Source organism: Festucalex cinctus, chromosome 7 (assembly GCF_051991245.1).
Source record: "Festucalex cinctus isolate MCC-2025b chromosome 7, RoL_Fcin_1.0, whole genome shotgun sequence".
In the NCBI taxonomy this organism is placed as follows: domain Eukaryota; kingdom Metazoa; phylum Chordata; class Actinopteri; order Syngnathiformes; family Syngnathidae; genus Festucalex; species Festucalex cinctus.
The window spans coordinates 12,871,617-12,884,496 of NC_135417.1; the positions used below are offsets into that span (position 1 = coordinate 12,871,617).

Genomic DNA, 12,880 nt, shown 5'->3' on the forward strand with positions numbered 1-12,880 from the left:
ACTGCTCTCCTATGAAAAGGGGAAACATATTTCAGGTTGTTTCATCCAGGGAAGAACGTGTTTTTAACGTGGCCTAAGTTCAACTTCGACACTAGTGTGATGCGTTCAATTAAATAGGGATGTTAGACGATTATTATGAAACGTAAACGTACATATGGGGCCTGTAGACGTGTTTGTGGGTTTGTGGAGCCCCCCCCCCCCTCCCCACCCACGCAAACAGTGAGAGTGGCCCCCTTCGTCCTGCACGCTACCTTCGCGGCCTCCTTAAATTTCATAGACATCTGGGAATTCCATACATGCCTCGAAGGCCAATTACACACCTTCAAACGGTCACGGCTTTCGTTTTGGACAGTGAGAGAAACTTTCCCACGTCACCTAAACGTTTCACAATGCGATGACAGCACGCATCAGGACACCGGAAGTCGCGTTTAATCACATGGGTTGATTCAAGTCAAATATTTATGTTTTAGAGATAAAATAATCAGTTATTTTTTGCAGCCACGTTTTGTTGAGACAGTAGTCATCATTTAATAATTATTTACAGTATTAGAGCGTCAAAAAAAGTGCACCTGCGATATTGCGGATACTAGATTTAGCTAACCACGTTAACGCAACATTGGTTGTTTACAACACGAGCTCTGTGGGGGAAAAAAACAACTATAATAAATAAAAACACTACCAGGACACCAGTCCTCCAGCTTTTATTAATTTATGATAAGTGTGGTACAGACATAACTTTAATGTGCACGTAAACACTATAGTGTCATTTTAAATTTGGATTTTGTTTATGTATTCTCAGTGCATTTTGTAATTCACACTTTTTCAGTTGAATTAATTTCCTATATACATATTTTTTAACTTTTTTTTTTTTTAGGTAGTATTTGAACGAATCTGCTTTTGTCTTTGTGGTTTCTCACGTGTGCCATCGAACGCTAATTCGAATATGAGCAAAGAAGAATGAAGACAAAAATATTTTCGTTTTTCTTTATTGCAAAAAAAAAAAAAAAATACAAACATTTACAAAAGTGATAATAAAAATAGGAATGTATTTATATTTCCGACACAGGATGTATTCCTAAATGTAATACCAATAAATAAATAAATGTTTTCTGAAAATATTTTTTGCACAGGTTTGATCCACAAAAACAGCCTTAATGTGGGCTACACCACCAGTAGAGAACACACACATACATGCACGCACGCACACACTCACACTGCCTTGCTCCACTGTGGCAGAAATAAGTCCCAATACGTGTAGTCAAAGCAACTCTACTTAACAGGCATCAGCCGTGATATATTCAACATTCGTCGTCAACAACATGTACATACGTCATCAGAGTGGGGGTGTGAGGGGGGCTGCAAAAACAAAAAAATCCCCTGCAGCACCTCCGTGGTCTTTGCTTTAAATAGTGATCTCATGTATCCAGCATTGGACTCCAGATATGTCCCGTCAGAATGTGAAAAGTTTAGAATCAGCAGTCACCTGTGCAGGGTCACAAACAATATCGTTTTTGGATGTCACTGCAATCAGTTGATAGTTTTATTTTTCTGCATGTAACACATTAAGACGTGCATTTATGGACAAAATATAGTTAACAATTTGCATCATGCATTAACTTGATCTCATAAACATGTATCGGAATTAAAATAATATTTGACATTACATCATGCAGTTTAGCTGCATGCATAACCCATGTTGGAGTATAATTAATTGCATTTAAAAAAAAAAAAAAAAGATATTTCACATGTTAGTTGGAAAAAAACGTTAAAATACTTGGCTGAAAAACAAACAAACTATCATTATCAATTAGCTGGTAACCAAACAATTTGAATCATGCATTTTTGAGGTGGAGAATGTGATAATATGCACGATGCATTATTTGCATAAAAACAAACAAGCATGCATTTTAGCGTGTCGAAATGATATTTCTGTTGAACTTTAAAACAAAATATAAGCATGCATGCATGCATGCATTTTAGCATGTCACAATTATATATTATTTCTGTGTTAAACAAAAATAATCATGCATGCATTTTAGTTGATAAAATCGATGTATTTTACTGTCTAACCTAGAAAAAAAAAGTGCATGATACGATATGACAATACTGTCTAAATGTATTTCAATAACACAGTGGCCCTAACCTACCATGTTGGGCTCGAGCCGTCCGGGTGCTAGTGAGATGTGGACATGGACCAGGCGCCCTCCATCCTCCACACGGAGAAGGCGTAGCTGAGCCTTTCGTGGGCCACGTAGCTGCAGCTGGACATTTTGGCGTCCAGCTCGTCGCTCTGCAGCACCTGGCACAGGAAGTCGATGTACCTGGCGGCCAGTTTGAGCGTCTGTATTTTGCTCAGCTTGTCCGAGGGCAGCGTGGGGATGATCTTGCGCAGGGCCGCGAACGCCTCGTTGAGCGACTGAGTCCTCTGACGCTCCCTCACGTTGGCCATGACTCGCTGGCTCTGGAGCTCCTCGAGCGACTGCGGGCTGCTGCCGCTGCTGCTGGACTTTTTGCCCCGCTTGCCCCCCGCCGCGGGCGGGCTGTCCGAGTCTTCGGCGGCGGCGAGTTTCCTGCTGGGCCTCCGCTTCCTCGCGCTTCTTTTGGGTTGCGCGTCCGCCTCCCCCTCGCTGTTGCTCAGGCTGTCCACAGGGGAGACCGGGGAGCTGCTCGACTCTTCCCCCAAATTTTCCTCGGACATCTCCACTCGCCACACGGAAATAGCGCGCCCCCTCTAAAAGAGTCCAAATATTACCTCCCTGTCATCAAGTCCTCGGGTTAGTCCACCTGTCGGTCGCTGCAGTTCGAAGACGCCGAGGTATCGTCCATCGATGGGCCTTCAGGAGGACAAGACTTTTCTGACACTTGAGAAAGTTGGCCTCATCTTATAGGCTGAAAACATTTTGGGGAGGCACGCGATTGGACGAGAAGGCGAAAGACGTCACGAGAGGTGTGGCCCATCTTTTGACAAAAGAAACCCAGATAACGGCGCTCTATCATTACATCATAGTAGGGGGGGAAAAAAAAAATCTCTTGCCATGGAATAAATATTACAATCGCATATTATGACTGATTACAGAATGCGATGAGTGTTACAGAACTTACAATTATGAGTTTAAATATTTTGCAATGGTGTAAAACTATTATCAGTGACCGATTGCACACTGTATAAAGATTGCGCCATTACGAAGATTGGAGTACTCACTCAGTTTGAACAGTCATGTTCTAAAAAGATCATTAAATAACAGTATGTTATCCATTGTGGTTGTATTTTGCAATATCGTGTATCTGTATTATTTTTAATTAATCTAATGATCTCTTGAAAACTTTCTGCCATCACAAAGACAATAGTCTATCTATCTATCGGTCTGTCTGTCTAGCTAGCTAGATATCTTGCTAGCTAGATATCGAGCTAACTATGTTGTAGCTCTATAATTAACCAATTCTCTTCGATCTGTCAGTTTTTCTAATATTTTGACCCTTTCATGCTGCTAAACAAGGTAGCCAAAATAGTTCTCCACACTTCAACCGCAGTATTGTACAGCATACTGTATTATAACATTAAAACTTGAATCAAATCACCCTTTATTTTTTCTATCCATCCATTTCTTGTCCACTTACTCCTCAGCTGGCTCTGGGCAGTAGGCGGGGGACACCCTGGACTGGTTGCCAGCCAATCGCATTTTCCTATACTTTTATTATTATTATTATTATTAGGGCCCGAGCAGCGACCGCTGCCAGGTCCCTATTGTTTTTCGTTCGAATTCTTCTTCTTCTTCTTCTTCTTCTTCTTCTTCTTCTTTATTCTTCTTCTTTATTCTTCTTCTTTATTCTTCTTTATTCTCCGCAAACGATCGCGATTTTGGGTACCTAAACATTTACGAAAACTCACCAAACTTTGCACACTCCTCAGGCCCGGCGAAAAATTTGATATTATGAAGTCGTCATAACAACGCGACTCTATAGCGCCCCCTAGCGTAGAAAAATAAAAACCAAGCCCGGCACGTTTGAGCTAGAGCAACGAAAATTGGCAGGCACGTGTAGCACCCCGAGACGCACAAAAAAGTCTAGGAAGTGAGCTATGAATTTTTGAATGTCCAATTTTGGCCTATTTTGGCACATTCACTGTGGTCATGCTTTTTCCCCCTTTGCAAACATTTTTCATCCAATTGACTTCAAACTTGGCATTTAGCATCTCAAGACCTGAGAGAACAACTGGGCAAAATATCTTGCCTTTTCGAAAATACTATATGATGGGGGCGGGGCATCAAATATTGCCTTTAAAATTTCATTTGTCCAGAAAGAGCAAATGCTTAATAACTCCCATGTTCAAGCTACAAAAAATCTCAAACTTCTCAGGCAACGTAATAGTCACGGCCTGAAAACATCTATATGATAAAATTCAGTTATACATATAGCGCCACCTAGTGGTAACAATAAAGGTCATACTTTACGTTTTTACCTATTGTGCTGAGCTCGTTGAAGGGATCCAGTTGAAAATTGGTCAGAAAAGCCTTAAGATGTTGATCATGCCCCACACCGAATATTGTAACTTTTCGCCAAAGGGCGTGGCCACTACGGTGACGCAAAGTCTGAAGATTTTTCGTGACAATAAAAGCTGCATTAACTTGACCGAGATGATCCTATCTTCTCAAAATTTCACACATTTGATGAGAGTCCAGCCCTAAAGACATCTACTGACTTATATTTCATCTTACTGATAGCGCCACCTAGTGGCATTTTTTTTTTCTTACGAATTTTCTTCTACGTTTTTCTCCAAACACGTTAACTGGACCTACCTCATATTTGCTCAGATGAGGGATTCGGCCTTCATGATGTCACAACACAAAGTTTGTGAGTTTTCGCGAATTGCTGTGGGCGTGGCTAAGCGCTGTTCGCAAAGAAAACAACGCCAGTTTTGAGGGTCTAAACATGCACAGAAACTCATGAAACTTGGCACACACATCTGGCCTGGTACAATGAGCAATATTTTATTGTTGATTGTGCTATTTTTGAAAAAAAAGACTCAATAGCGTCCCCTAGAAATTTTTAATGAAGCAGCCCCGGTTGTACGTTTAAGCAAGAACGACGAATATTTTTAGGTGTATGAGGGAGCCCAAGACCTACAAAAAAGTCTCTTGGACCCATTTGCTAAAATGAACAGGAAGTAAGCTACAAATTTTTGAATGTCCCATTTTTGACGATTTTTGCACATTTACAGGGGGCATACTTTTTCCCACTTCTCCTACACGTTTCATCCGACTGAGTTAAGACTTGACCTGGACCATGTCAAGACCTGAGCCAATGACAGGGGGAAAAATCTTGACTTTTCGAACTACTATATGATGAGGGCGGGGCATCAAAATTTGTGTTTCGCAATGAAAAAGGATATGCTTAATAACTCCCCGGTACATGCTCCAAAAAATCCCAAACTTGACATGTATGTTTATAGTCAAGGCCTGAAGGTATCTCTATGACAATATTCAGTTATATATGCAGCGCCGCCTAGCCCTTGAGGCATGAAAAAAAAAAAATACCCCACTTACGGTATTTTTACAAAAATTGTAAACTCATTCTCAGTGTGATAACTAAGTCATTTATGAATATTCTTTTACTTTCTATCACTCAAAATGTTCACTGGCATCAGACCTATCCAAACATACGTATTTTTTATTTAGTTTTATTTATTTTTGATAGCCTCTATGGACGTTAAAATCAGTATCGTGAATGAAGGATATGCTTAATAACTCCCCGGTACATGCTTCAAAAAATCCCAAAGTTGACATGTATATTTATAGTCAAGGCGTGAAGGTATCTCTATGACAAAATTCAGTTATAAATACAGCGCCACCTAGTCCTTGAGGCATAAAAAAAACAACAACCCCACTTACGGTATTTTGAAGAAAATTTGTGAACTCGTAAGTATTATATAATATTCTTTTACTTTCCACTACTCAAGATGTTCACTGGTATCAGACCGATCCAAACATATTTACTTTTTTATTTTGTTTTATTTATTTTTGATAGCCTCTATGGACAATAAAAGCAACATCGTGCAATGAGTACGAGTGATGATGGGTATATATACTTTTGCAAAAAATACCAATCAGGTCAACTCATTCCCAAAAAATAAAAAAAGACGCAGATTTTTGCAGATCTTAACAATCACCAAAACCCATTGAGCTTGACACACACATCACACCTGGCAAAAAAAATTCACATGTAAAGGTTTATCATGCCATGTTCAAAGAAATTTTGCTCCTAATGTGCCAGTACCCCAATGTGTGAGTAACCCAACGTGCAAGTACCCCAACGTGGCCCGGGCTGCGAGGGCCCTTTATAGCTGCTCGCAGCTCTAGTTATTATTATTATTATTATTATTAATTTAGATTATAATAAGGGGGCAAATGAGACAAAATTACGTAAAAATAATAATGTAGACTTTATTAATCAATCATTTTTAGTGAATCAAAAATATGTTGTCTTTTCTTTGAGATAACATGACATAAAATTTAAAGCGTGCACAAACATAACATTTAGAGTGACACATTGCCTTCTCTATCACATAGCCCAATTTTCAGTTTTTTTTTTTACAATCTGCAGACCAAAAGAACCCCCCCCCCCCCCCCCCAGAAAAATCACATATTCTCTTATGCAACCATGTGTGCAACCCACATGCCGTTTGCTAATAATGTTTCCATAGTCTGACCTAATCCCAGGGAGATCAAATGTGTCCCATTATGCAACTCATGAGCCCAATCTGACACATTGCACATGCAGCCCGGCTTTCATTGTCCAACTTTTCCCCTCATGCTCTTAATTATATCCCCCACAAGAGGGCATGTTTTGGTTATAAGCCACAAATGTAGATTTAAAAAGGATCATTAAAAAAAAGCATCGTAAATCACAGGTTACAGTATGTGTGACACAATACGTGCATCAGAGCCCCCCGTTGAGTCGACGTCGCCGATGGAGAAGAGAAGGCAGCTTTGTGCGCGAGGACCTCTGCTATTTACTGGCGCGCTGATACAATATCCATCTTGTTTAGTGGAGGATTACTTTGTTTAGGTTGGGAAGGCCCCGGTCCACGTGAGCAGCATCTGGTTCAGGAAACGGGGGGGCAGTCGGGGTCGGAGGTCACAACACCAGCCGAACCATCCATTTACATCTTTGCGGAGGCCTGAGAGCCAAGTATTGTTCCAAGAGGAACACCTCCAGGTACCAACAACACACACAGGCTTGTTTAAGCGGGACTAGGGCTGCGTTGCGAAAGTCGATTTGAATCTCTTACGTTCATGACCACTGGAATGTCAGTATAAAGGTTTTTAACATGCTTAAGTTTTGCAGGTGACGTACTAGAATCAAGGTGAACTTACCTGTGCGCTGTCCCTGTCCATGGTACTGACTTTGGCGAGCACCTATGACCTGCATTTGAGGAACAGTTTCTATTCATTTTCTACCGTGCTTGTCCTCAGAAGGGTCGAGCAAAGAGGAAAAGTTATTGTGACATAGGAAAGGATTCCGGTCCTGCCTGCAGGAATTCAAACGACTTTCCAGAAATACTTGGAGAGATCAAATTTGATTCTGTGGCGTTACTTACAGTTAACGTTAGCTCACCTGTGACTGTTTTCTTTCAACGTGCCTGCTAATCTTTCTGCTCCACAGAGTCTTACAGTCCACCGAGTGGAAAGTCCTTTAAATTGGCCGATTGGAAGATGATATACCCAAAAACCTGATTCGCGATTGGTTGACTTTAAGCTTTAAATGTCACTGCATAGTAGTATAGTCAACTAGTTGACTCATCAGGTTTAAGCCAGAGTTGTTTCAGATGCACTGTTAGTTAATGTTAGTTTTCAGAATACTTCCTGGTTCATTGAGGATAATAAGCAGACAGGTTTTGTCATTATGATTCTGCGCATGGACTGATCCATTGATGACACAACAGAGTGAAAGTCCAGATCTTATGTACTTCCTTGGTCAAATGCCACCCTTCATAGTTTAGAGTTGTAATGTTGTTGTTGTAGTCCTGCTAACTGCATCCATCCTGTTATTTACTATGTCACATTGACTGGTGAAAAAGCTCGCGGTGGTGGCATTTTGCACGGTATATGCATAAAAAAATAGGAGCTTGTATTTCGGGCCGCACTATATTTATAGTCCTTGGCAGATCGCACTGCCGAGTTCAGTTCTTTGCTGCTGAAGTGACTCTGAGAAAACACAGCTGCTTCTTAGCTACATGATGTCATCACAGGACGACTCCACCGGTGTTGATCTTTAATAAAGACCCAACCTTCATCCCGCTGTCGGGAAAGGACGCACACAGATACGAAAAGAGCAAGTCGACACCGTGACGTGTGCCCGTTTTATCAATGAGCTCCGGCCTGGCTGTTGTGAGCCTTTTAAGCGTTCATGACGGTCTTGAGCACGCGTCACGGCGCATCCTCCCAGAGGTCGCATCGAGGCAGACGCAACTCGGGATCTCGCTCACTATACGATCTGAATCCGAGCCAGATCCGCAGAGACCTGCCTTGTTTTCTCTGCTGGGGCTTCGGAAGGCAGCGTTTCGCTATCGGCCCACTCATATCTGCTGGAATAACAAACCGCAGTCCCCCGCTTGTACGACGCTCCCACAGTTGCCTGCGATATCCGCGTTCGCTCCATGAAAGCGGCCGACTGCGCGGAGTCTCATGCCAGCTCGCCAAGATGGATCAGCTGCACGCCGTGACGAAAGACAGAACTCTTTCAAGGGATGGGAGCGCTCAATTCACCCGAGGGTGCTAACGAGGCCAAGCAACAGCTCTGGATGACAGCGTTGTCATTAGCAGCATAGAATGTGCCAGTCACTAGAAAAATCCAGACATCGGATTGAAGTTTTTGAAATTCTGATAACAGCACTCCTGTGAGAGTGAGAGACATTTTGGGGTGTTGAAAAGGGAGGTGAGGATAAAGACAAGACTTTATAAGCTGTCTGGACACGGAGGAGCCAGGACTCCTGGACCAAGCAGTAAAAGAAAGTCTTTAAAGCGCAGAGCTTTGATGTTGCCCCTTCTAATCGGGCTTCAAGTTGCCGTTCCTGCTTGGAGCACGATTTCACGTGGTCTGGGAGGTCTGAGCAAAGCCTGCCGGCAGTTGTTGCACACCTGCAAAATGATACATTTGTATCGTTTTAGTGTGCATTGATAGCTGATGACATCAGAAGAGACCGCCCAGATTCAAAGATTCATTTTCCCAATATGAAGAAACGTAGGTAGCCTGAAGTGGAACCAACGTTGACAAAAATCCTTTTCCGTGACACTGACTTTTTAAGACTTAAGACTTTGTTGATGTACAGCACTTTGTATGCAGCAACGCCTGTTCTTAAAGCGCTTTACAAATAAAGTTGAGTTGACTTGAGTTTTACCAAAGACCCGTTTTGAAGGTGTGGATGACATCAAAATGGCCACGATAACGAAACTGCAGAGGATTCTGGAAGAATCCTTCATGAAGGTGTGGCAGAGAAGTCCTGGAACTTTTATCAGCCATCTCGTGTTTGAGCATCCATTAAGTGTGATTGACTGGTGAGCAGTCCAAGACTTCTTACCAAGTCAAGTCAGCTGGGCTCCAGCTCATCCGTCACCCTAATGACGACAAGTGGTCTAGAAATTGGATGGATGAAGATAAATAGCTCTCTCAAATGGCCTCATTTCCCTTCTCTGGTCACAATAATGATATCAGTTCATAGATTTACAAAAAACATCCACTCGAAGATGTGATTTGAGTAAGGAAGGAAATCTCCCTGAGGCAAAGATGGCTGCCGTGTGTGAGATTGTCGTACCGTACATCTGAGGGGATGTGCGGGGACAGTCCCCACACCGAACAATGACACCTTATTAGCAACTAAGAACCGGCAAACTCCAAAACCAGCATGTTTTTTATGTTTTCACAGCTTGGAAGTTAACGCACATGCACACAAAAAAATCCCATCCCGGTGCATCTCTGCATCGCGTCCTAACTTTTCCCTTCTTCCTTTTTATTTTCAAAGTGGAAAGTTAGCGTGCGTGTTTTTGGCTCCTTGTCCGCCGTTAAACCTGGAGACCAGTGAGCCGTGCCTTCTGCTGTCTATAAAAGCTTGCTGGCATCCAGCAGGCCACACGCACGCGCACGCACACATCTCACCCGGCCTGCTGCGGCGCGCTGACCCACGCTATGAAAACGTCTGCTCGGAGAGTTACAGTAGCTTTATCGCAGCCTTGCTCGAAACAGGTGCTGTGCTGCATTTGTGTGAAGGAAACGGGCTGACAGATTCATCTGTCGCAAATTGCCCAATAGTTCTGTGCAACGCTGTTTTGATATTTAAGTCATTGGTGGGCACAAATGAATTCCAATGCATCGTCCAAGGGAAATGTTATAAATACAGAATAATAATCCCTGACTCATTAGAACAACTTCACAACTGGAATCAAATTTTGACTATGTAGCAGACATTTTGTAGACGCATTCATCAACAGAATCGCCCTTAATCTTTTTCCAGGTCACATAACGCATTTGCGTGGACTCTTGTTGCTAAGCAAAATTGATGTGGCTCAATCATTTGTGCCTAAATATTGGCAATGCGGTGTGTACTGAGTTATGTTCCACTTTTCATCATGTATTTTTATCATTATTGATCATAGGTTGACATTTTAGCTGTATATGCTTGTTGCAGGTGGCACGGTGGAAGAGTGATGAGCACATCTGCCACACAGATCTGAGGTTGGGGTAAGAATCCGGATTTTGGCCTTTCTAAACAGTACAAATCATATTTCTTTGGTTCACTCATTCAATCCCAAAAACCTATTAAAACCCCCCCAAACAAAACACTTTTTACTTTGTCCTTCTGTCCCAAAAACGTGTTTATATGTTTTTTTGTTTTTGTTTTTGTAAGTAAGAGCATACATAATGTTTTCATGCAGCTTCTGAATGAAGAGGTGGCTTAAAGTAATGGTAGTAATTAAAACAAAAAAAAACAGCCAGCAGGTGGCAACAGAGTATAAGATATCAGCCAGGGCCATGTTGCAACAAGCTCTTTTTGTCAGTGTTAACTTAGCTATATTCTAATGCTAATTGCTGAAAAACGAAAACAGATACAAACATACTTTTTTTCCCCCCCTGATAAAAGAAGAGACTCTAATATTTCTTTTGGTAGGTTCCATGTTTTTTTCTATGGGCCTTGCAAAATCAGTCCAAATCCAGTAAAACAGCCGTGGATGGAGGTGGTTGATTCAGTGAAAATAGCTGTGAGTAAATGAGTTCATCGCAATGTCCATCGGTGTGAAATTGGCTGTTAGTGTCAATTGGTGTCCTCGTAATTAGCTGAGCAGCCCAAATGTCAGCTGAGAAGGCCGAGGTTGTCAGAAAAGTTAGTACTCAGATCAAGTACAAATACCTAAAAAAAAATAAATCTATGGAAGTACAGTTCCGGAGAATTTGCATTTTACACTTCATTACATTTCTGCTGACGAAAATGTTAACGCAAGTGGAACCATTGTGTGTTCAGTCAGTATTTTACACACTTCAACCAGTGGAGACTGTGAGTGGAGCTGGAAAGTCCACTTTTCCCCCACCTTTGTCTTGCCACCCTTCAATGAAAAATATCCTGCATGAAACTCAATAGCAGCAGTTGGGGACTTTCCACCCTGTTGACAGTCCGCAGACCTGCACAATCAACCATCTGATTTGACTGGCTTGTTTTTATTGGAGCTGATGAAATAGTCCCTTGTGCAATACGGGTCTTAAAATAAAATGGAATGGATTGCATCAACTACACTGTGGATTTGACTGGAATATAAATGAATGTTATGTTTGATCTAAGATACCAAAAAAAGGTCACTTGATTTGTTACCTTAGAGCAACTAACCTTTTTACAATTATTATTGTTACGTTTAAAGAAGAAGAAGAAGAAGAAGAAAGACTAACCTGCAATCTTTGTTTGGGTTTGTACGCTTTTTGTTGCAAGCCAATCATACACAAATACAAAATGAAAACACGCAAGGAGCAGATGCTAACACTTGGAAAATGTGCATCCATCCCTCCATCCATCCATCCATCCATCCCTCCATCCTCCATCCAGTTTCTTAGCCGCTTTTCCTGACGGGTCGCATTTCACTGGGAAAAAAATGATTTGACATTCATGTAAATGGAGTTACGTTGGTCATAAAACGAGTTAATCTCGCAACAGGGAGCATCTTTAGCTTGGTATGCCACAAGTACTTCACATGTACTTCCTACTAATTCGAATGCACATTGAAGTGTGTCACCTCAACTGCTGTTCATAAGGACTGTGAGCGGGTCAAGCAAAGCGCTCCAGCTGCGTACAAGGATGAATATGGTCCGAGGGGGATGATGGGCAGAGATGTGGGGGTGGGGTGTCGGGAGTTGAGGAGTGATCTGGGCGGAGGAGGCTTTCCCATCGCTCGCCAAGAACAACACAGCAGAGGATCCCGCTGACTTCAATGGCCAGCAATCGTATCTTTCCCCGTTCTGTCATTCGCTCGAGGGTTCAGAAGCAACGAGCACATCCGACGACGCATGGAAAGACGTGATTGTAAATGATGTAAAGTTGTAAGCACGCCGATGGTCTCTGAACTGCAGCTGTAAACTCGTCACTGCTCACCTCCGCCCCCCCACTGAGTCCGTTAGAAGCGAGCTTTTCTTCCTCCTCCTCCTCCTCCTCCTCACTGAGGACACAATGGGCCACCTCTCCAGCGATGTTGTTTTTGGAACAGGAACCCTTCAGCCAGGCTTGGTTGACACAAGTTAGCCAAGGACGCATCCTCAGAGAGATTTGCCCCCAAGCACTCAGCTGATTGTAGATTTGTGTGTATTTGCTGATGGGAGTTGTGTTTATTTTCACTCATCATTGAGG

The 12,880-nt window shown here is 42.3% G+C and overlaps 1 protein-coding gene across 1 annotated transcript; it reads right to left on the reverse strand.

The window, feature by feature from the left end:
• Positions 1-976: 976 nt before the first annotated feature.
• twist1b (twist family bHLH transcription factor 1b) lies at positions 977-2,960 on the reverse strand. Its single transcript, XM_077527942.1, has 2 exons — positions 2,148-2,960; positions 977-1,483 (listed from the first exon to the last, which is right to left on the reverse strand). The coding sequence occupies exon 1, from the start codon at positions 2,696-2,698 to the stop codon at positions 2,174-2,176; it is 525 nt and encodes a 174-aa protein (XP_077384068.1). The 5' UTR covers positions 2,699-2,960; the 3' UTR covers positions 977-1,483; positions 2,148-2,173.
• Positions 2,961-12,880: the final 9,920 nt, after the last annotated feature.